Source organism: Apiospora hydei (genome assembly GCF_038363865.1).
Source record: "Apiospora hydei strain CBS 114990 chromosome Unknown utg000009l_segment0_segment0, whole genome shotgun sequence".
NCBI lineage: Eukaryota > Fungi > Ascomycota > Sordariomycetes > Amphisphaeriales > Apiosporaceae > Apiospora > Apiospora hydei.
In genome coordinates, this window is record NW_027117368.1 from 5,192,648 (window position 1) to 5,217,832 (window position 25,185).

Sequence of the window (25,185 nt, forward strand, 5' to 3'; positions counted from 1 at the left end):
GGCAATTGGGCGGGAGGGTGCGCGACACAGCGGAAAAGAAAATGCGAGATTATATAGCGCGGCGTTCTTGACCTTATCATTTCAAATTCAAGGACCTGGCGCAGCTTTAACAGAGGGGTAGAGGTTCGAAACGCGGTTCATTGGACGGTTTTTATATAGAATGGGTTACAGACATGAGGAGATGGATGGTATTAAGACTATATATATATAGACCAGGGAAAACGATACACCGTCTCAAGATGCCCGCGAAATCGATGGTGATATTGCTTCGCGAACACTATCGACTGCATTCAGGATATAGGTGCCCGATCGGCATGGTGGGATGGGCGGTGCATCTCAGAGCTCTGACGTACACGGCACGCTGGAATGCCCGAAACACTTGATGCCACCATTGTCAGGCTCAATCAGCGAGTCTATGTACACGATATCAGCCAGGGTGCAGAGATTGGGCAATTAGGAAACGGCAGAGTCAACACTTACCTGTCTCGACGGCGAGGACTTCGCCGCCCTTTTTCTTGCACTTCAGCATGCCGGTTCGGGGCGACATGATGCATTCCTCGACATCACTCGAGAACTTGCCGCTAGACGTCGGATCCATTGGTCAGCACCGAAACGCAGAGCCGTTTCAAATCGTGATACTTGGACAAAGCCAATAACTTACTTCTCCAAACCGACCAACTTGTTATCCTTGATTCCGAGGCATTGGTTCAGGTCCAGTTGGACGCACGCAGGTCCATCGTCGCAGGCCACCTTGAGCATGGCCGATTCGGATACGGCATTGGCGAACTGGAGGACTTTGCACTTGTCGGACCAGGTCTTGGGGTTCTCTTGGGCCAGGACGGCCTTGGCGGTGAGCGCGAGGATCGCGGTCGCGGTGGTGGTTGGCTTCATCGTAAGATTGGAGTTGCCCAAACAGTTTGATGGAGAGAAAGCAAAAGATCAAAGGTACCGGAGTTCAATATATACATGGAATGTACTACTCTCATAAGGGGGCACCGCCTTCGGGTAGAGGAAAGACAAAGGGGACGCGAAGCTCAAAGACGGTGGTCTCGAAACAAAGCACGACTAGCCACCTCAGGGACGCTGGAAGAGGAATGCCATCTAATGATTTGGCATTTCATGGTTTACAATGCACAGACTATACCAAGCTAATAAACATTAGGGAAATTGATGGTAGAAGTCATCTAGAAGAAGCTTAGATGTGGCAATTGGCGGAATACTCAGCCCATTCTAACCCGACTCCCTACGCCGCCGCGGGCTGCCCCCGACGCGCCGACGGGGCAAAGCTGGCCCGTCTGCAGCGTCAGCCAGCTCTTCTGGTCCTTGACGTACCAGCCCTCGCTGCCGACGGCGGTGGGGGCCCAGAAGACGGAGCGCGGGTCGAGGTCGCGCTTGATGCGCAGCAGGCGCTGGTAGTTGTCGTAGCCGTAAAACGCCTCCTGGTACTGCGGCTCCATGACGTCGGCCTCGTTGAGGTAGGTGCCGCCGCCCGGCGTCAGCGCGCGCAGCCGCGCCATCCAGTCCTGCGAGATGCGCACGTTGACGCGCTCGACCTCGTCCGCGGGCGCGGCCGCGTCCCAGATGGTGCCCACGATGGCGAACATGTACGCGCTCCGCCACGCGGGCTGCACGGCGCTCGGCGGGGCCCCCGGCGGCGGGTGCCCGCCGTTGATGCAGTAGAAGATGAGCGAGGAGCCCTGCGCAACGATGTCCAGCAGGGTGCTGATGGTGTCGTTGAGCACGCTCGGGTTGGCCCAGTTCTCCCGCGGGATCAGGCGCGACGCCGTGCGCACCGTCGGCATGCCGACCTGGTCCGAGGGGAAGTGGTGATTGTAGGCCTCGAGGAAGCTGTCGGTGGTGAAGAAGTCGGGCTCGACGGGGAAGTTCAGGTCCGCCCAATCGGCCAGCAGCGGCGCCACCAGCTCGCGGTACTCGTCCAGCTCCATGCCCGGGATCAGCCACGGCATCATGGTCCACGTGTGCCCCGTGCCGTCCGCCGAGGGCAGCAGCGTCGCGTACGCGTACGTCCCCGCCTCGGCGAAGGCCGGGAAGCGGCGCATGTACGCCTCGAGGGCGGCGTAGAGGACCTCGTTGCTGACGGCGGCGGTCTTCGGGTCGGTGCCCGACGTCACGATGAAGGTCAGGCCCGAGAAGGTCATGCGCGGGTGCACGCGCACCGTCATCGAGGTCACGACGCCGAAGGTGCCGCCGCCGCCGCCGCGCAGCGCCCAGAACAGGTCCGCGTGGTTCGCCTCGTCCGCTGTCACGAAGCGGCCGTCGGGCGTCACGACGTCGATGCTCAGGACCTGGTCCGCGGCCATGCCGTACTTGCCCGTCAGGGGCGAGAGGCCGCCGCCGGCGGTGTAGCCACCGGCAGTACCGACAGTCTGGTTTTTGTGGCGATGGTCAGTCAGCAGTTCGTTCTTATTTATGTATAGACACAGTCGGTGGCCCTTTGGCTCAACTTACTCTGCCCTCGCCGCTCAGGGCGCTCACGCCGAACCTGTCCGCGGCCTCGTACAGCTCGTACCCGACGATGCCGGCCCCCATCTTGATCGCGGGCCCCGTGTACGACGAGGCGGGCGAGCTGTAGGCCGGGATGAAGTCGATGTCCTTGAGGTGGTGGGTCCAGATGGAGAGGGCGCCGGCGCCGGTCGACTTGCCGACGTAGTCGTGGCCCGTGTTGCGCACGACCAGGCGCACGCCCGTGTTGCGGGCGAAGTTGACGGCGAGCTGCACGTCGGCGACCCGGGTCACGTTGACCACGTACACGGGAGAGCCACCGCGTTCGCAGGTCCTGCCGGCGAACCCGGCGTTCTGGGGTAGGCAGGTGCTGCCCTGGAAGGGGGCCACATCATGGATGTTGGGTCCAAGGTGCTGTTGCGAAGTAATTAGAATATGCGGCTTTGAGGGCCTCGTGTAGGTAATACTCACTGAATGGTCGAGTCGTCCCATTTGTCCAACAGGTCCTTGCATTTGGCGGCATCGTAATGGTCACCACCGTAGCATACAGCACCGAGGGGCACTGGCGTGATCAGCTTGCCGCCAGTGAGTACGTTTAAAGTCACCCATGTCTCATCGGTTGGCCATGTACTCTCTCCTGGGAATGCCTTGCACTTGGGGGTTTGAGGCGGTGAGCCATCGTCGAATCGAAAGAGTGTAACGTTGGCCAGATTCAGGGAAGTGAGGTTAGCAAGAACGGCGTCGGTGAGCTGGAATGCTTCAGGGCGGTTGGATCCTGGTATAACGGTTTCGAAGGCTGCACCGATATTGAGAGATGTAGCGACTGATCATTGTCAGCCTCTTGTTCATTGTATGGGGAAAGCAACCTACGTGAGAGCTTGCCACGGAGCAGAACGCTCTGCGATGAAGCAAGCGGCGACAACGCAACGGCCGCCGCCAAGAAAGCATAGACTGACGGACTAAACATTATACAGAGTACGCACGGCCCGGGGGCTGGTAAGATGAATGAATGACAGATGCTGATCGGCGGATAAACGAATGGATAGGGTGTCTCCCTTTGGTGACACGAGTCACTTACTAGCCAGCTCTCTTGACCAATTGACCGAATCACTTCAGATGGGCTGGAGAGGGAATGGAAAGCTGAGACACCCAGACGCGGGAGGAACGTTGAGAGGATATCAACGATTCCCTGCCTGGTGGAGAATGACTAATCTCGATCGGAAACGGCCACGAAAGGTGGTGCTCTCGGTGGCTACCACCCGGTTCGAGTAATGGACGCATGGGAAACCGGGCTTATTTGGGACACTTGCATGCCAAAAATGGAAAGCACTGGACTGTTGTTCGGCTTCGGCATGGCCAATACTCATTCAGTTGTGGCCCGAAAGGCCTCGAGCTCGTGATATCAGACCATTGACAAGCTCCCAAGGGGCGCGGCAACCAGCAACTACCAACGCCCTCATTTCGGTGTTGTGAGGCCGGTTGAACACCACCGCCTGGGCATGCAATATAATACGCGACATATAGCTTTTCAAAATGACCATAAGTGCAGTGACTCCGAGTGAGAGGAGCCCAGAAGCGACCAGACTCCAGACAAACCTGGGATGGACCACCTGTGCCACCGGCGTAGGCGTAGGCCCACATACCGTGATGTTGACCAGGTTCATGACGATACCCCTGCAGGCCCAAAGGGGCCCCACGAGGACGAGGGGAGCAGGGGGAGGAGAAACGGCCGCGGGTGACGAGCCGACAGACAAAGATAATTGGGCCAGGCACGGACGTGCCAGCTCATCCAAGATTCGGCCGACTATGGAATGGCATGCAGTCACGTCAGTTTGCGAATAAATAATTGGTAAATAAATGCGAGTTTTAAATTTGCATATTATTCTTACAGCTTCTCCCTAGGCCTACTTATCCGGCGCGACTGCATTGCGCATATTGGCAATACTCATTTGGGCCTGCTGACCTGGGACGAGTGCAATCCTGTTCTGCCGGCGTCGCCAAGACCGGCCCTGATGAAGATCTTTGCCGCTTCAGCCCGACCAGGACTGGCGGGGAAGAAGGATCACTAGCAGGGTCGTATTACTCGTACAGAAACGGGCAGTGATCAGTTGGTTCAGGAACCCGATCCAGGGCATTGGGCCGAAGAACTCACCCATCCGCTTGTTGCGCGAACTTACTGTCGTGGTCAAAACAGTGCAACCCTTTATCGGGTCATGTCCAGGATGACTCTAACCAGTGAGCCCCGGATCAGCACAGTAGTTCACAGTCTGCCTGTGTACCTATGGACAACCGGCTTATCTCTTATCATTGATACACTGCCCGGCAGAGATCTTCGAGCTACTGACTCAATTACCTGGTATTCCACGTTTCGTTGGGCAAGCGATATCTTGAATCCGTTGCAAATGAGGGTAGTCCTGCATAAAACGAAACATAAACCCGGTTGTGACGAGAAACAAATTGGCTGCTGTGATTGGGCTGCTTCTCCACAAAGGGTCCGAGCCAGACTCTTGACAGCCCGAGCGATGCGACGCCAGTATTGCGGGCCTCCCCATATTACACAATACGACCCTGAGGACGCATCCAGACGACACTGGATGCACTCTCATCACCTCAATACGTCAAATTTTGCAATCCCCTCGGTTCCCTCCATCGCCTATGTACAGAAACTAATGTTGTGAAACCGCCAACTACAGAAATGTCTCCCAAAGGTCACATTCTCGTGACCCCTGACCGCGAAACACCAATCTGCCATCTGCTCGGTCGGTTCTCACCAATCGCATCACGGGCCCGGAGCGCAATCCGGGGGCAGCTCGTTCAGCTTAAACGGAGGCTAATGACTTACTTTGTGCCTGCCTGATCGGCGGTCCGGGCGACGTGCTCCCCTGATTCTGCGAGTAATGTAACACACACATAACACTTCCATTCTCTAACACGGAGACATAAGAGAGCAAGAAAGCAGAACGGGAACAGTATGTAATATATGTGGGAAAGTTCTTTATCACTTCATAAATGCGTGTCGCTACCGTATTTCTTTCCAATAATTCTCCTGCCGGGCAATCGGCTTACAATCTCACTCTATTATCATCCCCCAACCAGACCTTGTCAAGACCCGGGACCTGCCAGGGGTCACGCGCATATGCGGCTCAGTATTCTTAAAAGACTGGAAGCCCCATAATCTGCCTCCTTGGCGACTTACGCCATTTTCCCGTCCCCTGTTTTTCTTTTTAAGCCCCGGTGCCCATCCCGTTTTCATCTGGACTTGCAGTGAGGAACCGCAGGGCCCGGTTAGTCGAACCAAAGCATAGGAGAAGGATATCACTCGTTCTATCCATCTCTCTCGTCCGAGCGTGCGTCGGAGCGCCACAGCAGTCGCCTCCCGCTACCATGGCCGTCCCTGCCACTCCAGATATCTTGGCCATGCCCACGCCGCCCAAGCAGGCTGTCGCTCTCTTCATTATTGTCTTCTTCACGGTGCTCGCTTTCATCGCCTTCTCGTTGAGGGTATGGACCCGGCTGCGGGTCACTCGACAATGGGGTCTAGGTACGTCTATTCCCCGACACCGGACCGGTTGGTGTGGTGTCCGTTGGAGGATAGTTATGCTGACTTGTGATCCTTGTGCTTTGGATAGACGATACACTAATGGTCCCGGCTGAGGTATGATGACTTTCTTACACACTGACCATGAGAATATCGACTGACATGTAACTAGTTATGCTCATTGCTAATGTCGCCTCCTTTCTATATGTGTAAGTGTAATACCTGGAGTCTCATTCTTGACTTACCAAACCTAATCAATATACAGATGCCAAACTCGGCTACTTCGGCTGGCACAAAGCCGACGTGCCCCCGGACTTTGACCCGGCCCCGGGCCTCTGGTGGTTCTACCTCTCGCAGATCTTCTACAACCCGATCCTGGCCCTGGTCAAGTGCTCCGTCCTCGTCTTCATCCTGCGCGTCGGCGGCCTGCGGCAGGGCGTGCGCTGGGCCTGTTTTGGTTTGATCACCTTCACCTCCCTCCAGGCCGTCGCCATCTTCTTCGCCGTCCTGCTGCAGTGCCTGCCCATCGAGGCCAACTGGGACATGGCCGCCAAGGCCGACGCCAGGTGCATCGATAATGCGTTCCACGTCACCATCTCTAGCATTACTATTCTTACCGACATCCTCGTGGTGGCGCTGCCGTTTTACGTGTTTTTGGGCCTCAAGATGCGCAGGGCGACCAAGATCGCGGTGATTTGTATCTTCGCGATGGGTGGAGTGTAAGTTCTCAGGCCCCCTCCCCCCTTTTCTACTCCTACCCCTAGGCTAACCTAACACCTTCCTACAGTGTCACCATCGTCGGCATCGTCCGCATCTGGGGCGTGATCCAGCTCTTCTACTACCCGGACCCGAGCGGCGACACCTTCTACGACATCAAGATGGTGCTCTCCGTCGTCGAAGTCAACACGGCCATCGTGACGGCCTGCGCCCCCGCCCTGCGGCCCCTGCTGCGCCACTTCTTCCCCTCGCTCTTCGCCCTGTCGAGCGAGGACGACTACTACCCCAAGGGCCCCGGCACCGGCAGCAAGAGCCACCCGTACGGCCAAGGCAGCCGCAACTTCAGCAGCAAGAAGGCCTACGGCGGCGGCGGCGGCGACATGTCGCGGACCCGGTCGTTGCACCACCAGCAGAAGAACCAGAACGGCAACAATATCGCCATGAAGCCGCTGCGGATTCGACTCGCCGAATCACTCGGGCCACATCGAGGTGCGCGGGTCGACGCCGACGGGGTCTGACGAGGCCATCATGACGTACAACGGCATCATGCGGACCATGGATGTCAAGGTGCAGTACGAGGACACGGAGCCGCTGAAGAAGACGGAGACGAATCTGAACGGGAGACCCTCGCGTGGGTCCTTCGACTGAGCTGTATTAATATCTTTGAAAAGGGAACGGCCGTTCATATTTTGTTCAAGCAATCTTTCTATGTAACATAGTATATACCCCGGATATATGAATTCAAATCATTCGTTCAACCGGCAGGGATGTTCACCCAGAATACAAAGACTAAGAGATGCAATCATGGGAACAGGGGTTTACCTTCTTTGACTGAGGTAGATCTGTCCATTACCCCTTTACAAATCAACCGGATCACTCGAAGCCCGTTTTCGCTTCGTCCCCGGCATGGGCGTTACGACAGTATAATTGCAAGTCGGACAGGAGGTTTTGGTGTTTGGCGTCTTGAGGTATTTGTCCTGGCCATAGGTGGCATTTAGCGAGACATGGCCAACGACGTTGCCGGACTCGAGACGGATCCAGGTGTCGACCGCTTGTTCTTTGAGTTTGTCCAGCGTGACGAGCACCTGCCGAGATCCCCGCTCCCAGCTGCCGTATCCGCCGTAGCCCGTATGCTGCCCGAAGCAGACATTGAGTCCGTTACCCGCGACCGTCATGCCCGGCAGCACGCCATCCCACTTGTAGCACCACGTGTCGCCGTGGTCGTGGCCCGAGAAGACGGCCATGAGTCCGGGCGTCGTGGTCACGGCCTGCATGAACGGCACGTCCTGCCCGCCGTAGGCACAGGTGCCGTCGTCCCGACCGTCGGGGCACCAGCCCTGCGCCTGCTGTGCGAGCGGCACGTCGTCATCGATGCCGGGCTGCCGGTGCCCGTCGATGCCGGCCTCTTGCAGCGCCAGCGACGCGTTGGCGGGGATGTGCACGAAGGCCAGCGACGGGATCGTCTTCTGGTACTTGTTCGTCAGCTCGGCGTTGGTTTGCGTAAACCAGTTCACCACGCCGACGTCGACCCAGTCGGGCTGCCCGACCTTGTTGCCCTCAGCGTCCTTCTGCTGGTAGCGCCAGCCGCCGCGGCTGTCGAAGAACCACAGCAGCAGCTCGGGCGCGCATACGTCCGGGCTGGCGCACACCGAGTCGTACACGGGCAGGTAATAATTGGAGACGCCCGCGTCGTCGCCAAAGACCATCCGCATCGTACGCGCATTGGGCCAGCGGCGCTCCCGGTCCAGGATGGTGGCGCCGGTGACGTTGAAGCTGTGGTCGTGGTTGCCATAGGTCGAGGCCCACGACAGGCCGCGCTCGACCAGGGGGCCGACGATCTGGTCGACGTACGCGGTGCTGTTCTCCAGGTACGTGTTCTCGCCGGTGATGAGGTCGCCGTTGAGCACGACTAGGCCGGGGCTCTTCTCGGCGTTGAGGACCTGGTTTATGACCCTGACGGAGTTGAGGTCCTGCTGGGGGCCCCAGGTGTCCCACGCATCTGCAGGCTGATCAGCACGGGGCGGCGGGGACTTCAATCAGTGGCGGATACCGCGGCAAAGATTGATACGCACTTTCTCCGAAGTGAAGATCCTCCAAGATGGAAATCTGGAATGTGCCATCCTTTTTGAACTGAAGCGGTGCGCTAAAGTCTGTTTGATTTGTTCTGTGCCGCAAAGTGCGCTGGAGCGAAAGGGTGCCGAAGAACGCCACAGCAAAAAGAGCAAACTTCATGGCGGGCGAACAGCGCTGCCAGCAAGCGGCGGGTTGGCTGGGGGAATGCGATGACGCTGGACAGCAGCGCCATCTTTCTCCAGCGAGCCATCTTGCAATCTTATATCTGCGCCTGCAGCGTCATTATCGTCGTGGCCACGCCTCTCGAGAAGGTGATAAGAGTGCATTAGAGTGGTAGTCACCAGCCGACTCGGGCTTAATAGGATGCTACCCTCGAGTAAGTAATGTAGGTTAGGCGGTGATGTTAATTGCTGAGTCAATGATCGGATGCGGGACGTTGTTGGCATGTGTCGCTGGGGGTGACTGTCACTGGCCACAGCGCCAACGGCCAACCCCCACTAAAGCAACTTCTAGGGGAGGAGCCCCGGGTTTAGCTGCCTCGTCTAACCGTCGACCTTCCTCATCTGGATACCACCCCAATGTATGACAGATATCGTGCTGCATATTCCATGCGACTATGAATGCACTACGATAATACCAATATATCAATCCATATTTTTTTTTTCAGATGGATTTGCTGCCCGAGCTGTAGCAGGAAAGAGACCAGCCACCCCTCAGATTCGAAGATCACATTCCCTCATGCCCCGCATTTTGGGGACGAGAGGGAGAACTTGCTTCATCAATATCTACATAACGCCACCACGGGACCTCAAGCACTATCGAGCTGTGGCGGCGCTCAGTTGGCTATATTGGGAATGGTCAGCCGGGTGTCCCTTTGCGTATATCACTAGATCCGAGCCGATCCCTCGTCGTTGTCGGTTCCGAGACATCTGCCGCCAGCCACTGCACCGTGATTGTGCAGCCACCCTCGACCGTCTGTGCAACCCATATTTTGGTGAGGGTCTACCAAGTAGCAAACTGATGCGTTCGATTTGAAGCCAACTATTCCACGTTGCAATCATCTGGGGCTGGTGTTAGGTTGAGCCAAGAAAGGGCGGGAATAGTATCCAAAGTAGGCTACTTTTAGTAGTGTCCTGGTATATGAGAAGCAAAATAGTTTGGTAGGACCACTGACGTGACTGGAAGTATCTTGGGCGACACGAAGAAATCGGATCGGACGATGCAAAGCGGCTATATGTCTTACTGGGGTACGTGTCTTAGATCAGAGACACGGGATATCCTAGAGCGGCACGGCCCAGTAGGCTTCAGAAAGTCCATATTGCATTCTTTTGTTGCCATGGGAAACGCCAACCCCAGAAATGGCTGGACCTGGCGCATCTCCTGTGGGAAAAGTCGCATGGGACGGAATATCCCCTCCAGCAAGTGTTGCCATATCCCTTAGTCCTCCCGCCTCGTACCGCTATGTCGGTGTCGGAGGGCCCGACTGGGATCCGCTAGATACTCGCACATGCCCGCCCCTCAATGCATTCTCCGGTCTCTGAATGGAGAGAGAGAGAGAGAGAGGCATGCTCGTGTTGCTCAGATCAAATATATAAAAGGGCAGAGATTACACACGTCAACTGCTCTCGGTTCCACACAACCACCTTGAACCCTCAGACAAACCGTTACACAGGAAGCCCTTCAGCATGTCTTCGCTTCTCTTCTAGATCGGCGGTGCCGTGGCGTTGCTCAACCTGATAGCACTTCAGTCTCTCTCCGTTACTCTTCCTGGTGCGTCGGCCACTGTTATACCTGCGGATCAACATCATCGTCGCCATAGTGGCACTTGCCAGAAGACCAAGGTGGCCATCTTGTAAGGGAAATCGTCTCCAGTGTGCAGGTATGGTGGGCTAACGAAGACGACTTATAGGGGCGCGGGCATCACCGGTATCACTATTGCCGTGCGCTATACCCTCTCCTATCCTCCAACCTGCCGTGGATCTAACAACAGCTCTAGCAAACTTTGGCCAACGCGTCAGTTACCGATTTTATCATTGTGGAATACAAGGACGAGATCGGCGGAAGACTTCACCATGAGAACTTTGGCAAGGGGCCAGACGGCAAACCGCTACTCGTCGAGTACGGCGCCAACTGGGCGCAAGGGTTAGGCAAGCCCGGTGGCAAAAGAAATCCTATCTGGACACTGGTATGTCACGGTCTATCGAGGATTGCGCTTCAGAACCCAAACGTCCGCTGACCGGAATATTATAGGAGAAAAGTGGAACATCCGCAACCCGCCTTCAAACTTCTCGGCCATCCTGACGTACAATGAGACTGGCGAAGTGGACTTCATTTCCGAGATCGAGGAGTACGAGGAGGCCGTCGAGCGCATGGCTGCCGTAGCCGGAGAACTGCTGGCCGACAACATCCAGGACCGCACGATGCGTGAAGGTCTGGTCCATGTCGGCTGGAAGCCGAACCAGCGAGAGTACCCCCAAGCCGCTGACGCAATCGAGTGGTGGCTATATGGTAAGAGCCCTCTTCAAATTCCCACGCTGTAAAATCAACAGACTAACCCGTGTCTCGTAGACGGTGAACAAGCCTACACCCCCGAGGAGACGTCTCTGGTGTTCAACGCGGCCGTCTCCAACTTCACATTCCTGCAGTTCAGCGACGAGAACAACTTCATCGTGGACCAGCGCGGCCACAACACCTGGCTCAAGGGCGAGGCCTCCGAGTTCCTGGCGGCCAACGACCCGCGCCTGCACCTCGGCACCATCGTGGACCGCATCGGCTACTCGGGCGAGGGCGTCGTCGTGGTTAACAAAGACGGCTCCTGCATCGAGGCCGACTACGCCGTGACCACCTTCTCGCTCGGCGTGCTGCAGCAGGAGGACGTCGTCACCTTCGAGCCCGCGCTGCCCGAGTGGAAGCAGGTCGCCATCGAGTCGTTCCTATTGGGGACGTACACCAAGATCTTCCTGCAGTTCAACGAGACCTGGTGGCCGACCGACACCGAGTTCTTCCTGTACGCGGACCCGGTGCAGCGCGGCTGGTACCCGATCTGGCAGTCCCTGGACAAGGAGGGCTTCTTCCCGGGCTCGCACGCCATCTTCGTGACCGTGACCGAACGCGAATCGCAGCGGGTCGAGCGCATGACGGACGCCGAGACGCAAGCCGAAGTGATGGCCGTCCTGCGCGCCATGTTCCCGGACGTCGACGTGCCCGAGCCGACGGCGTTCCAGTACCCGCGTTGGGGCACGACGCCCTGGGCCTACGGCTCCTTCTCGTGCTGGCCGACCGGCACGACGCTCGAGCAGCACCAGAACCTGCGCGCCAACGTGGACCGGCTCTGGTTCGCGGGCGAGCACACGAGCGCGTCCTACTTCGGCTACATGCAGGGCGCCTGGTACGAGGGCCGCGACGTGGGCAACCGGCTCGCGCGTCTTGTTAATGGGCAGTGCGACGGCGTGGCAAGGGGGATGGGGTGTGCGGCGAGATGGTGCGGTACGAGGTCCTGCACGGCACGACGGAGGAGGACGAGTATAATATCCAGAACGGGTGGGATGGGTCGAGCTTCCAGGCGAGTTAAAGAAGGAATGAGACATGTCTTTGTCTAGAATAATGTTATATAACTGTTCGGGTGTCCAATCAACTATTTCCATGGTCCCATCTTAACTTTATCAATGTTTCTTGTCTATTTTTGAAAAACGGCTCCCTCCACGGCTTGTATTTCATATCACTCGACAAGGATCTGACGTGGCACCGCGCGTGCAGGTCCGCACTCTACTCGAACATGTTGAATGCGGTTGAAATGTTATGGATTTGCCTCTACTCATGTGTATTTATTTATTTTCATCTTTTTCTTAACTATTGCAATATACCGGGCACGCCAGCAGAAACAAAAGACCCACCCAGACTGGGTGTCAGCATGGGTAGGCCTGTGGAAACAAACGAAACACGAGGAGCATATAGCCCTCGAGTACATGAGGCCAAATAGAAGATACTATACTTACCCAACGCCTGGTAAACTCGCAAAAACCAAGATCACGGCCAATCTTCAGTGTTCCGAAAGGGCTTGCGAGTGCCGCATAACTTCAACAATGGGCCTCTACCACATATCGTCGCAGGTCTCGGGATCTTCTGCATTATCACTTGCCCATTCTTCGCAATCGAACGCCGCTCCCAGATGCCGCACCATGGAGTCCGCCAGTCTCTGGTCGTCATGCCCAAACCGAGGATAGCCGGAGGAGGACTGCTGAGATGCTTCTTCTTCTTCTTCTTGGTAGTCGATTGACTCAAGCGAAGCTAGACTCTCGTAGGCTGCCCGCAACAGTTCTCGGCGTACCTTGAACCCCTCTCTCGCTGTATGGATCCGGCCAAGGTAGGTGCCTATGAGGTTGGCGTCGTCTTCGTAATTGTACGGGTGAATCGTAGCAGCCCATGGATTGAACCGATAAGACCACTGGTTCTGCAATTTCTTGATATCCTCCTTATGCTTTTTCTCACTGTTTCCTAACCTTTGGGCAGTTTCCCATATTGTCTGGCCATGGAACTCAAGTTGGTTGATGATACCATCTGCCTCTGCAACCAAGCTTACCAGGATATTAGAATGATGGGCTGAAGTTTCCATCCACCTCCGACGTAGATCTAAATCACCTTGCACCTTCCGTGAGCCCTGTCGATCTTTCAGTTCGACTAGAATCTTACGATACTCTAAGCGGAGATGATAGATCAGTCTTCTGGCTTGTATTTTGAATGGGTAAAACTTATTTGTCGTGGTGTGCATGGGTAAAGAAGAATCGCGGAGGTCCCTAGCAATCGCATAGTTGTCGGGAAGCCAGTTCCTGGCTATACTTGACGCTAGTTTGTAGGCCTCGTCGGACGAATCCTGAAGTAGGTCACGTAGGACCATCAGCCTCGGCCTGGTGTTGTTGTAGTACATGTCTGCAATATCATGATTCGGCTGAAATGTGAGCCCGAGTAGGGGATCTGGAGAAATCTCAACTGGGGGAGATGGAGAGTCCCTAGTCTGGGTACAACAGCAGCAGCAATAAGTAGCAACACCAAAAGCACTGAAGTGCCAATGGATAGGATATTCGTGATACGTCTTGCCATAGCTTCGGTGTATGATTCGCCTGGATTGATCTGCAGGGTCATTGGTAAAGGGGGCCAATCAAGAATGGATTTGCAAACAGGCGAAGCTTCTGTAGCGAACTCTTCTGCTTCTGTAACCTCCCCTAGGGTCTCGATACACTTGGTCTTTATATATACCATGAACAGATCGGGGTTGAAAGGGTTTGTTCATTGGACATGGGCGTTGAAAGAAGAAGAATATGCTTGTTTGCTTGGTTTTAGGCGAAAGACTCGGCAGACAAAGACACAGGCGTTTTGTTTCCGTGGCACGAGCACACGCATAGTGCCCTACACACACGTCCTGAGTTGTACAGAATGCGTTATTCAAAGCGGGAAAGAAATACATCACACGAAAGGGAAGAAGTTGCCCACCTAGCAGCCAGGTGACCGCCAGTCGGTTGGCCCTGGCTACAAGACGAGGAGCTCTGTGTCTGATGGGGCATACGTAGATTTTATCTGGGACTGCTGAGGACGTTGTCTACCAAAAGCGTTGCAGATTTCACGTTGTATACTGGCTGATTACATATGGATCTAGAACCGCGATGCAATACATGTACTATGGCTGTTCCTTTTCTACACGTACTATGCTCCATCGCCAGCTGTAATACACGGCCTTCGCATCGCTTTGCGCTAAAACTTGGAACAAGGGTGTACTCGAAGAGCGTCAGTATTACTCTTTTTCCTTGCTGATAATCGTCACTATCACGAAAGACTAAAAGATCGTGTCATTTTCTACCAATATTGGCACACCGCGATGACCGGTAGGTGTCAGCCGCTGCCGGTACTGGAGCAACAAAAGGACGCCAGGTCTAACATTCTAAAAGTCATCGGCCATACACTCTTTGCCAGGTGCTTCATAGCACTGTTTTCGACACAAACTTTGACAAATAGGTGTATTATTTTATTTTTACTTTGATACATACCTACCTAAAACAACAAAACAATGCTAAGAATAATTGCTAGGCAGATGAACATTATGGGCTTGAGAGACCCAGAAACCCTAGAGTAACGCCACAACTCCGTGCTATCTGGATCAATCAGTGGGTACCGTTGTCGCTGAAATTGTGACCGTGGCCATTTCAGTCGGTTGCGTCTCCCTGATCGGACCTATTTCGTACTTGATCGCTTTCATCAACTCCTCCAACTGTTGTGCAGCATATAACTGGTGGCGCGCAAAATTGTGCATCAGGTCGAAACCTTTCCCCACCGGGGACATATTCTCAAGTCTTACCAGACTTTGGTATGCCGTCGCTATATCTTCCCTCAGACCGAGGACGCATTCACTCGCTTCCTTAACCTGTGGGAGGAACGAATCTACCAGCGCGATATCCGACTCATAGATCGCAATCGGAGTGTCAAATATGTTGAATCGGGACAGCCAACTGCTCGCCTTGTATTTGAGGAGGTTCTTCTGGGCGTCCTGGCTCATGGTCATCTTTCTCTCAACACCCTTCAGAGATTTGCCAATACCCCTGAAGCTTTTCCCTGGTGAGATCGGCTTCTATAACAAGGTTTGCCAGTGTACCCTTTAACTTGATCGTGGCAGAAATCCATTCCTGGCGAAGTTGCCTCTCCGAAAGTGACATCCTCCTTTCGATGCTCAAGAAGGAGTACCACGGCCGTTGCGACCGTTCCGTCAGTCTGGAGAGGACGGATTCATAAGCCCATTGGAGATCCGTGGCCATGTCGCGAACGCCATATCTGAATTCCGCCAGCATGCTCCCCATGACATACATGGATGCGGCAGTGTCTTTGATACCATCGACGATAACCGCCTTGTCTGGCAGGTGAGTACCCTCGATCCGGAAGCTAATGGACTCGGCCTCGCTGGCTTGGCGAGTCATGTTGATAGAAAGGTTCCTTACAGGCCTGGTGTCGTTTAGCATTTTCAGAATGCTGTGATGGGTTTCGAAGGTTCTCTCCAGTCTTTCATCCGGAAGGCTCTGTGCCAGCAACCCAAGTACGATGAGAAGCAACATGGACAGCAAAACAGCAATCTTGAAAGCCTTGGCGGTTGCAAAGCTTAAGAGAAAACGGGTGAATTCGGCTGTCTTGCCCTCGAGATAGTCCCACCACATAACCGATTCCAGCCCGCAGTAGCGATGCACCAGCTTACGAAACCTTGACGTCCACCTTCTTTCACAATACATGGTCAGCCGGGCCTGATCCACAACTTGGTACTCGGGAACGGTGTATTCCTGGGCCCCCCAGCGATAGGCCACGGTGTCAGCAGTGGTAACCGACAAGTAAGAGGTCACGACACACTGAGGCTTCCCGGGTTTCCCCTTGATGAAAGTCGGAGAGCAGGACTGGTCGAGTAGTTTGTGGCCAGTTTCGACATTTTCAGTGAATTGCTCCGTTGTACACTTGCCATCAGCGTCGGTCACCTTCTTGAAAGTAGACACCTGCCAGTGGTTAGCTGTTCTCGCCATTGTGAATACAATGTTAACAATGCAGGTATATCCCGTGGTGCTGAGCAAAACGCATTAGAGTAAGCACCACTCGAATATTTTCGTTCTTATATATTAGAGGACTCGGCAACAAAGACTTGAAACATGGGGCTCCCTTAATAAAGGCACTTTGTCTTTTCTAAGAGTGTTGTTTTTAATTGATGTATTAGGCATAGCGCAGGCTCCGTGTGTGTGTAACAAGTGCAACTCTCTGGAATGTCGCTAATGAACTGCAGCCACTCGCCAAATACTGAGTGTCAAATAAATGTGAAATAAACAGTTATTCGACGTGGAATATTACGTCAGTGACTGGAGTTGAAATGAGAGTATAAATATGAGCAAGTACCAACCACGACAGCGCAGTATAATTATACACTAAAATAAACGCTTCTTAAATCACTAACCATTGAATACGAATGGAATAATCAGTTATCTAAACGTTGGTTCCGCTAGTAAGTTCATTCAACGGCCAAGGGACGTCAATTCGGTATATGAGCAGCTACCTAACCACTGGGAGCCGAGCGGTCGGTTGCTACACAGGTACATAGCTATGGATGTCGATGTCCTTCCTGCTGGTGCCCCTGGCCCTGCTCGAGGCCCTCCTGCAGTTGCATGCAAGGCCATATCCTCAAACCGTCATCAAGTCCACAACCAACTTCAACTCGACGCTCCGCTTGCCCGTTCCATCCAGCTTCTGGCGCAAATCGCCAACAACCTTCAGTGATTCGATATCTACGGGGCAGTCATCGTTGTAGCACTTTACCCCGAACCGAATGAGCGTACCTTGCGTCTCCACGTCGTGGGCTGCTTGTATAGCAGCATAGTCAAGGTAGCCTCCAGTATGCTTCTCTGTGGCCGAAATGAGAGATGCTGCCTTTTCGCATAGGTGGAACCCCTTCATCACAAGTAGGATACGCTTGAGACTCGTCATGATACCCAGGATTTGGTCATCGATACCCGTGAGGGAGGGAGCTGGAATGAGGTAAGATCCGTAACGGTCGCCCACACTGCGATAATCCCAATGATGCAGATTGGGATACAGATGGGTATACATATCGTATTGACGGAGAACGGGCCTGCAATCAGTGTGGAGAGCCAGAGTCTGGATCCGAGATGCCCAGTGACCAGGAGCAAGCGGCTTAGGAACCTTGGCGCCGATTTGGTGCATCAGAAATCGGAAGCGGCCACCGAGGCGGTGACTGATGTTCTCGATACTGAAGATATCCTTCTCAAAATTGACCCAGGCAAAGGCAGGTTTGAGATGGCGGTAGCCTCCTTCGTTGAAAACCATATGAGACCGGAAAGCGACGGCCAATGGATGCTCGGTTTTGCCCTGTACCGTCCGGATTTCATTGGTGAAGCGAATCTTGTATTCCATGGGGTCCAATGGGTCGTCCTGGTCACTGGCAGCACTGCGTGCCGAAGTCTGTACGAACTCTTTGGCTGCCGGATTAAGGGCTGCATAGAAACGGGTGTCATGGAACAGACTCATGTAATGGCGGAGGATTGGCTCGTCTTGGCGCCACATCGTCCATACCATCAACTGAAGCTCGGGGGGCAACTTGGGGAAGAGATGGAAGTGATCGAGAGGCGCTGGTTTTTGCTGTGTTGCTGCTCTGCGCTTGCGAGCAGTGGCGCGACGGGTGCGTGACTGTGGCTTGGGCATGGTGTCGGAGATGCAGTGTTGACGCGACGATTACAATGAAACTGCTGCTTGTTAGTTCGTGGACTGCAGTCTTCCAGGATGGTCTCCTACCATCCGGCAGATGGACACAAGCCAAGGTACCTAAGTAGGCAATTGTCAAGAATTTCCAACCATGCGAAGTGAAAGAGAATAATATATGCCGTGCTGGTGCGGGGAAGCAACACCTGGGTCAATGTGCAGCAGCTGCAACCTGCCGAGTCGAAGGGGACCAGTTTTGGTAGTACTGGAAAGACAGTGAAACAATTAGGTGTTTATGAAGAAAGTTGGCCAGCGAATGCCAGGAACAACGTTGACTCAACCTACGGCACTGGTCATACTATTGTTATTCCATGGTTAGCAATTTAAGACGCGTTTATTCCAGTGTACAGTTGAACTGTACCTAGGTTGGTGGGTGTTGATTGTTGAGAAGGTTGTTGCTGCCTGGGGCTACCTACTGTGGTAAACAGGCATCTTGCAGCACTTTTACATGTAGCTACCCGCGCTCTTTTATCCAGGTGGCTTAGGTGGGTGTGCACTGCCCTGGACTTCTGGTCGGTACTTGCTCATACTCTTATTATATAGAATATCAATTATTCAATATTATTCATTTACACATATTCTTATTCGGCGGTTAGCCATTTGAGACGCGTTTATTCCAGTGTACAGACAAAACTGCAGTTGGTGGGTGCTGATCCGATTCGGCTTTTTCTCCTACAGGACTGTCAGCACTGCATTGGCAACGACAACCCAAATTCCTCAAACAGACATTGTAGCAGGGGCAGGGATCCTAGCTTAGGGGTCAGGTGGCACGTGCGCATGAAGGCTCTATCTCCTCTATCTCAGAGACCGACCGACCTTTACTTAGACTTAGATTCAATATCAATACACCCCCTTTTCCGTCATTCTATTCTGTCTCCTTTAGTAGGCCGTCTGCTGCCAAGGACCTCTGTCCTTAGTCAGTAAGTGCCGACCACAGCACCGGTACGTGTTGTGCGTTTATAACATTAGTGATGGATTCGGCTTCGGATGACATTTCTTTCGTCTCTTTGGGCATGCTAGTCCTCGACGAGCTGCATCTGCCCGATGGTCAAATCTTGCGCGACGACATCGGAGGGTCCGGCGCCTGGAGCATGCTCGGCGCCCGCATCGCCATGGGTCACCCTGACGCCCAGAAGGTCGGCAGCTTCATCGTTGCCGGTCACGACTTTCCCGACTCGGTGACGCAGGCGGTGCGTAGGTTGGGCGTCACGCTCGAGATGATGGTCGACCCGACGCGCGAGTCCACCGAGGCAAGCTGGTGTATCACGACAATGCATTCAACAGTAACTCGTCTCGTGCCCTCTATATTCCCCCAGTTTCCCTTTCGCTAACTACAGTACTCACCATGAAGACAAGACGTTCGTGTATCTCACCGAGCCGCTTCAGCCCACGCCTGCTCAGCTACCCCGCAATCTGCTCGCCGCGAGGGCCTTCCATATGCTACTTCCCCCTGAAGCCGTCATGGCCCAAGTTCCCGAGGCTATTGAGCCGACGCCAGGCAGCCGGCATCCGCGAGCCCACGTTCATTGTCTGGGAACCTCTGCCCTGGAAATGCACGCCCGAGAACCTGGAAGCGCACAAGGAAGCAAGCAAGCTCGTCAGCGTCTTCTCGCCCAACCACCTCGAATTGCTCGGCCTCTTCGGGAACGCCAAGCCAAACAGCACGGACACGCCCAACGACGACGGCGCCAAGTCGCAGCAGGCCGTGATTAAGAAGTGCGGCACGGAGCTGTTTGAGGGCGTGGCCGACGGCGCCTGGCAAGGTATGCTGGTCGTCCGCTGCGCCGAGATGGGCTGCTTCGCCAAGAGCGCTGCCGGCGGTGGACTGTCCAACATGTTCCGGCCATACCACATTGACCAGAAAGCCGTCGTGGATGCCACGGGGGCTGGCAACACCTTTCTCGGTGCCTTGGCTGTGTCGCTCGTGGCCGCCGCGCAGAAGACGGATTCCTCGGAACAAGCAACTCAGCAACAGGAGGTGACGGCTGCAGCGCCTGTAATGGGCGACGCTTCTCAGATAACGGAAACCATCGTCCGGGCGAGCGTGGTGGCCAGCTTCGCTATTGAGCAGATTGGATTCCCAGACAGAACGTTGGTGGCGGGAGTAGAACGTTGGAATGGAGACACTTTCACTAGGCGGTATCCCCTTGACGGCGGAAAACACCGTTAAGAGTGGAGTAAACGCAGTATATTATTACGAAGTAAATTCAATCTCACGTTTACTTGCTTAGGTGACAGCCGTGGATTAATCAAGGTCAAGTCTGGCCAAATTCAATATGTCGTCCCACTCCCTTCCACACCATCAATGCGGGGTCATTATCGGATCTCGACGTTAGGCCTCGGAATAATAGAATTGGCATAATAGCATTATGCCAATTAGCGTGCTTGGTACGCATAATTATATGATATATTGTAATAATGCGATTATGACACTTAAAACCGTAAGGTTCATGATAATACGCCATCTTGCATAATGTCGCATTATCAGCATTATTCCGAGCCCTAGATCTCGTAGCATCTTAAAAGGTGGATTCCAGGGGGTGTTTAAGGTTTATTGGGCCCTGTTTTGGGGGAGGGGTTGGTTTCGTTTCACCGCGGGTAAAAAGGAAGGCATCACCAGTGATCTTCTGAATTCAACAACCAGACGGACCAAACAACGATAAAAACGTTAAGTGCCCACCCTCGCAACTCTCTTAGCAATGACTTCAGCCAGCAAGGTCATTCATGCCGGGCCCGACGATTCCTGGCATGGCATCGTGAGCCCCAACGGCCCTTTCCAGCCAGAAGCCGGACGCTACCATCTCTACATCGGCCTGTTCTGCCCGTTCGCCCATCGCGCCTACCTTGTGCGGCACTTGAAAGGCCTGCAAGATGCGATCGGGGTGTCTGTCGTGAAGCCCTATCCGAAGGGCAACGACGAGGGCTGGCCGGGCTGGCAGTTTCCCGGTGCCAACGGGCCTGGTGACCTCTACGAGGGTGCGACGGCCGACATGCTGTTCGGGTCCAAGTTCATGCACGAGGTTTACTTCAAGGCCGACCCCGAGTACAAGGGCCGGTTCAGCGTGCCCGTCCTGTGGGACACCAAGACGGACACCATGGTCAACAACGAGAGCCACGAGCTCCTCCGCTGGATGCCCACCGCCTTCGACAGTCTCCTGCCCGACGGAAGCCCCGAGCGGCAGCTGGACCTGTACCCCGAGCACCTGAGGGCCAAAATCGACGAGATCAGCGAGTGGATGCAGCGCGACTTGAACACCGGCGTGTACAAGGCCGGCTTTGCGCGCAGCCAGGAAGAGTATGAGGAGAATGTGCCGACGGTCTTTGCGGCTCTCAACCACCTGGAGTCCATCACTCAGCAGAACGGCGGTCCCTACATTCTCGGGAAAGAGCTAACGGAGCTCGATATACGCGCATATGCGACCATCGTCAGGTTTGATGCCATTTACGTGCAGCACTTCAAATGTAACCTGGGCACCATCCGTGGCAACTATCCCGTCATTCATAACTGGCTGAAGAACCTGTACTGGAACGTCCCTGGTTTCAAAGAAACCACGGACTTTAGGCATATCAAAGAAAACGTGAGTGATGACAACCGCCCGTGACCTCCTGATCTCGGCTGCACTGTTGCTGACTTGGGACAACAATAGTACACCAAAAGCCATGGCGACATTAACCCACTTGCAATCACACCCCTGGGACCTTTCCCTGATATTGAGGCCGGCAGCAAGATGCAGTTCAGCAGCATGCAACCAGGCTCTATCGATCACCCAGTCGTGTTGGCACGTCAGAAAGACTTGTATGGTTCAAAAGCGGCCTCCTCGCTATAAAGCTGTTTTTTCCCTATGAAAGTGAGTTCATATTGGGTAAAGCCGCTTATGTACAAACTGTTTATTCATCCTGCCTACCTGAGTAGGGCCAGAATCGGCCTTTCTCCTTCCAACTAGAAATAGCAACTACTACGCTTCTCAATATAGCTCATGAGATGCCTTTAGATGCAATGACTGATCTACTCTGTTACTCTCCCTAGATCAACAAATATCTTGGATAGGGTGAATCGATTATCTTCGTGATGATCACTCGGACATGAAGTTGTGGGGCACAGGTCCGAACTTTTGCCTCCACATTCCCCGGGTCAAAAAGCGCCGGCGCAATATCTCCGACGTCATCGATTGGTGGTGGATCCGGACCGGTCGGGCGACAACACTTGGCACGTCACGTTCCTTCTTCACTCATGCATAGAAACATGAATATGTCACTTCCCAGGTAACACATTATTCCGGGAAACACGTAAACTTACATCCACTGCAATTTCTCCTCAAAGTCGGCCCTCATGCTGCAGCCAATACGCCGCCTCCGCCCCACATCCATCGCCAGCAGTCTGCTGTTCGCCTCGCTCCTAACACCGCCGAAGCAAAATCGACCGTATTCTGGCATGGCCGGACAGCAGAAGACAACAATAGACATGCCTCCTCCCACCTCCTCCGCCTGGAAGACTCGGCCGTACCAGCCACGGCACGCGGCGTGGCCGTACGGCGAGGCCGACTTGCGCGGCAGGACCCCAGTCCGGACACGTCCTTCTATGACACGCCGCGGTTTGTGACGCACATCGACGACGAGGCCATTGCATCTCTGCGGGACTACTACGACGCCGTGCTGCCCCGCCAGGGCCGGATCCTCGACTTGTGCAGCTCGTGGGTCAGCCATTACCCGCCGGACATCGAGAAGGCCGCCGCGGGCGAAGGAGGAATTCAGATCACGGGGATGGGCATGAACCAGGAGGAGTTGGCAGCGAATAGGGTCCTCAACTGCGGAAAGATCGTGGTGGACTTGAATGAAAAACCGGATGTCGCCCGCGCTCTCAGGGAGAGCAACGACCCTATGCAAAACACATCGTCAGCTGGTGGGACTGCTACTCAGGAGGATAAGAAGTTCGACGCCAGCACATTGGTCGTATCCATCGATTACCTCATCCACCCGGTCGAGGTGCTCAGGAGCCTGAGAGACGTCACCAAGGACGGCGGCGCCGTTCATCTCACCATCAGCAACCGCTGCTTCCCGACCAAGGCCATTGCCCGATGGCTGAAGATCAGCGAAGAGGAGAGGCTGCAGATGGTCGGTGACTATCTGCATTTCGCGGGCTGGAAGAAGATTGAAATTGTCGAGTTGAGTGATGGGCAGCCGCAGAAATCGGGCCCTCAGCAGCAGGGCGGGTTGCTGAACGGTTTGTTCGGTGTTATTGGTATGGGCCACAGTGATCAGTTATGGGTTGTTCGAGGAGTCAATGAGCCAGTCTAGATGGCGCTGTTTGGGGCTGTGGTATGATCAGATGATGGATCGTGGTAGGTCTGCGGATTGTAGGATGGTGCATTTAGTAGACGAAAAGAACGTACCCTTTCCATATGTGGGCGTGGTCTGATCCAAGTGAGCCAACAAGTAATAGGGAAGAAGCTTGGTTCGGTATGTCAGGTGGCTTTGTCTTCTGGTGTTGATCTCCAGGAGTAAAATAGCACTGCCCTTCCAAACTACAGGGCTGGTTGTGTCCCAATATATGGTGAAGCGCCCATTGCCCACAGCTTAGGAAGGCCGAGTGGGTTGTACGTAGGTTTTAGGGAACTGAATTACCTACAGCTGATACGTGCCCAAGGTAATGGGTACCTAATCAAGGTACATCTCGATAACCTAGGTAGAGCTTCACATCAAATCAAATTGGCACAATAACCCACTGAGCCACACGACCAAGAAAGGCGTAGATAGTAGAGCAGTTCGAATCCCACCAGCAGCACGACTTTTCGGTTTACCACACAGCCCTGTGGCACCCGAGACAGACATAATAGAACAGGGGAAATAAATCCTAAAAATAATAGAAAAGAAAAAAATAAACAGCGTGCTGAGTAGCCTTGGGGCACCTGGTCCGGCCAGGCGGGCACCCAGTGGTGTAGCGACACTGCTCCGGGGGCACCCTAGGCGTTGGATTTCTCTGTTGTTAGGATTTATGTAGGGAAGCTTTGCCTTCTTTGTCGAAATTGCATGAAGCTGAACAGAGCTCCCAGAACCAGAAGGCCCTGTAGTACAGCACCCAAGAAGGCAACCATCGTGCCAAATAATTGGTGGAAGCAACAACGTGCAGTTCTCCCCTTACTACTACGAACAGCCATGATATCTCTTCTGTTACGACACATTTCCATTTCTATTTGCATTACAGTTGAGGATCTCTCCATGTGTAGCTACGTGGGCAACGAAATATGTTTGTGCGTAGATCAAGGTCCCTCGTGGTGCCTCGCAGCCCCCGATCGACCACTCCTCTACAGCATCAGCAGGCAAGTTAGTGAGCTCTCGCAGGTCATCTAGGTAGCAATGGAGCAGCCTGTAGTGGCATATCAGGGAGCTTACAGGTAGTACACCTAGGCACGTCAGTGCTTATGCGGTTGGGTACAAGCACCTACCCACAGCACCACAGCAACAATCAGATAGCTGAAGCAATTCAATTCGTGCCAGACCTACACAATCGACCACTAAGCCAAACCGCCAGCACAGCTACAGATCCCCAGGGTTCGAGCCCGACCTGGAGCATCTTTTTTTTTTTTTCTTTTATCTTCTTTTTCCAACCTACAGAACCAAAAAGGAAAATCTGCCTACTAGCTACACCCCCTATCGCCCCCCTGCCGCCGAAGTGGCAGGCTCGCCCTGATACACATCTGCACCACCCGGTCTCCCCCAAGCTGCCTGTATTTGTATCCGGTCTTTTCTTCTTTTTATCCTGCTTCACGCGGTTTCTCTTGATAATCGTGGGCACCATGTGGAAGGAGTGAGGGCGACACGCTCCTTAGCCAAATGGACAACGAAAGGAATCACCAAACCCTCATTCTTTATGATGCGGAAATACAATTACATACATCCAGTTTTACAATGGGGATACAGTCGGTGTGCCACCATGCAGCCGCCCTGGAAGAAAAGCCCTTACAAAAACTATGAGCTTGCAGCAATACATTGGAGTGACGTCGTTACTGGTCATATTCACACCCCCGAACGGTATAAGTAAAATTTTAAGTTCTCCATGGTAAGAAGCGAGTCGGCAGCAGTGTCTTGCCCTACGTGCGAGAAAAAGG

General features: G+C 54.2%; 11 protein-coding genes across 11 annotated transcripts; 5 read left to right on the plus strand and 6 right to left on the minus strand.

The window, feature by feature from the left end:
• Window positions 1–336: 336 nt before the first annotated feature.
• PG997_013444 (uncharacterized protein) lies at window positions 337–891 on the minus strand (the record flags this gene model as incomplete). Its single annotated transcript, XM_066817758.1, has 3 exons — window positions 337–413; window positions 481–581; window positions 662–891. 3 exons carry the CDS (start codon window positions 889–891, stop codon window positions 337–339), a joined length of 408 nt encoding a protein of 135 aa, XP_066663450.1.
• Window positions 892–1,220: 329 nt separating this feature from the next.
• Window positions 1,221–3,430, minus strand: PG997_013445 (uncharacterized protein; the record flags this gene model as incomplete). The annotated part of the gene is made up of 4 exons (XM_066817759.1): window positions 1,221–2,387; window positions 2,470–2,877; window positions 3,012–3,286; window positions 3,334–3,430. 4 exons carry the CDS (start codon window positions 3,428–3,430, stop codon window positions 1,221–1,223), a joined length of 1,947 nt encoding a protein of 648 aa, XP_066663451.1.
• Window positions 3,431–5,847: 2,417 nt separating this feature from the next.
• Window positions 5,848–7,366, plus strand: PG997_013446 (integral membrane protein PTH11; the record flags this gene model as incomplete). The annotated part of the gene is given in 4 exon segments (XM_066817760.1): window positions 5,848–6,004; window positions 6,267–6,720; window positions 6,789–7,230; window positions 7,241–7,366. 4 exon segments carry the CDS (start codon window positions 5,848–5,850, stop codon window positions 7,364–7,366), a joined length of 1,179 nt encoding a protein of 392 aa, XP_066663452.1.
• A 209-nt stretch (window positions 7,367–7,575) lies between these two features.
• PG997_013447 (uncharacterized protein) lies at window positions 7,576–8,950 on the minus strand (the record flags this gene model as incomplete). Its single annotated transcript, XM_066817761.1, has 2 exons — window positions 7,576–8,717; window positions 8,791–8,950. The coding sequence occupies 2 exons, from the start codon at window positions 8,948–8,950 to the stop codon at window positions 7,576–7,578; spliced, it is 1,302 nt and encodes a 433-aa protein (XP_066663453.1).
• A 1,199-nt stretch (window positions 8,951–10,149) lies between these two features.
• On the plus strand, window positions 10,150–12,319 carry PG997_013448 (uncharacterized protein; the record flags this gene model as incomplete). The annotated part of the gene is made up of 7 exons (XM_066817762.1): window positions 10,150–10,254; window positions 10,498–10,643; window positions 10,701–10,731; window positions 10,788–10,976; window positions 11,050–11,299; window positions 11,360–12,179; window positions 12,232–12,319. The coding sequence occupies 7 exons, from the start codon at window positions 10,150–10,152 to the stop codon at window positions 12,317–12,319; spliced, it is 1,629 nt and encodes a 542-aa protein (XP_066663454.1).
• Window positions 12,320–12,881: 562 nt separating this feature from the next.
• Window positions 12,882–13,715, minus strand: PG997_013449 (uncharacterized protein; the record flags this gene model as incomplete). The annotated part of the gene is made up of 1 exon (XM_066817763.1): window positions 12,882–13,715. The coding sequence occupies one exon, from the start codon at window positions 13,713–13,715 to the stop codon at window positions 12,882–12,884; it is 834 nt and encodes a 277-aa protein (XP_066663455.1).
• Window positions 13,716–15,348: 1,633 nt separating this feature from the next.
• Window positions 15,349–16,338, minus strand: PG997_013450 (uncharacterized protein; the record flags this gene model as incomplete). The annotated part of the gene is made up of 1 exon (XM_066817764.1): window positions 15,349–16,338. The coding sequence occupies one exon, from the start codon at window positions 16,336–16,338 to the stop codon at window positions 15,349–15,351; it is 990 nt and encodes a 329-aa protein (XP_066663456.1).
• A 646-nt stretch (window positions 16,339–16,984) lies between these two features.
• On the minus strand, window positions 16,985–18,022 carry PG997_013451 (uncharacterized protein; the record flags this gene model as incomplete). The annotated part of the gene is made up of 1 exon (XM_066817765.1): window positions 16,985–18,022. One exon carries the CDS (start codon window positions 18,020–18,022, stop codon window positions 16,985–16,987), a length of 1,038 nt encoding a protein of 345 aa, XP_066663457.1.
• Window positions 18,023–19,050: 1,028 nt separating this feature from the next.
• Window positions 19,051–20,249, plus strand: PG997_013452 (uncharacterized protein; the record flags this gene model as incomplete). The annotated part of the gene is made up of 2 exons (XM_066817766.1): window positions 19,051–19,339; window positions 19,417–20,249. 2 exons carry the CDS (start codon window positions 19,051–19,053, stop codon window positions 20,247–20,249), a joined length of 1,122 nt encoding a protein of 373 aa, XP_066663458.1.
• Window positions 20,250–20,778: 529 nt separating this feature from the next.
• PG997_013453 (glutathione s-transferase) lies at window positions 20,779–21,681 on the plus strand (the record flags this gene model as incomplete). Its single annotated transcript, XM_066817767.1, has 1 exon — window positions 20,779–21,681. One exon carries the CDS (start codon window positions 20,779–20,781, stop codon window positions 21,679–21,681), a length of 903 nt encoding a protein of 300 aa, XP_066663459.1.
• A 481-nt stretch (window positions 21,682–22,162) lies between these two features.
• PG997_013454 (uncharacterized protein) lies at window positions 22,163–23,374 on the plus strand (the record flags this gene model as incomplete). The annotated part of the gene is made up of 2 exons (XM_066817768.1): window positions 22,163–22,295; window positions 22,401–23,374. The coding sequence occupies 2 exons, from the start codon at window positions 22,163–22,165 to the stop codon at window positions 23,372–23,374; spliced, it is 1,107 nt and encodes a 368-aa protein (XP_066663460.1).
• Between the last annotated feature and the right edge of the window lie 1,811 nt (window positions 23,375–25,185).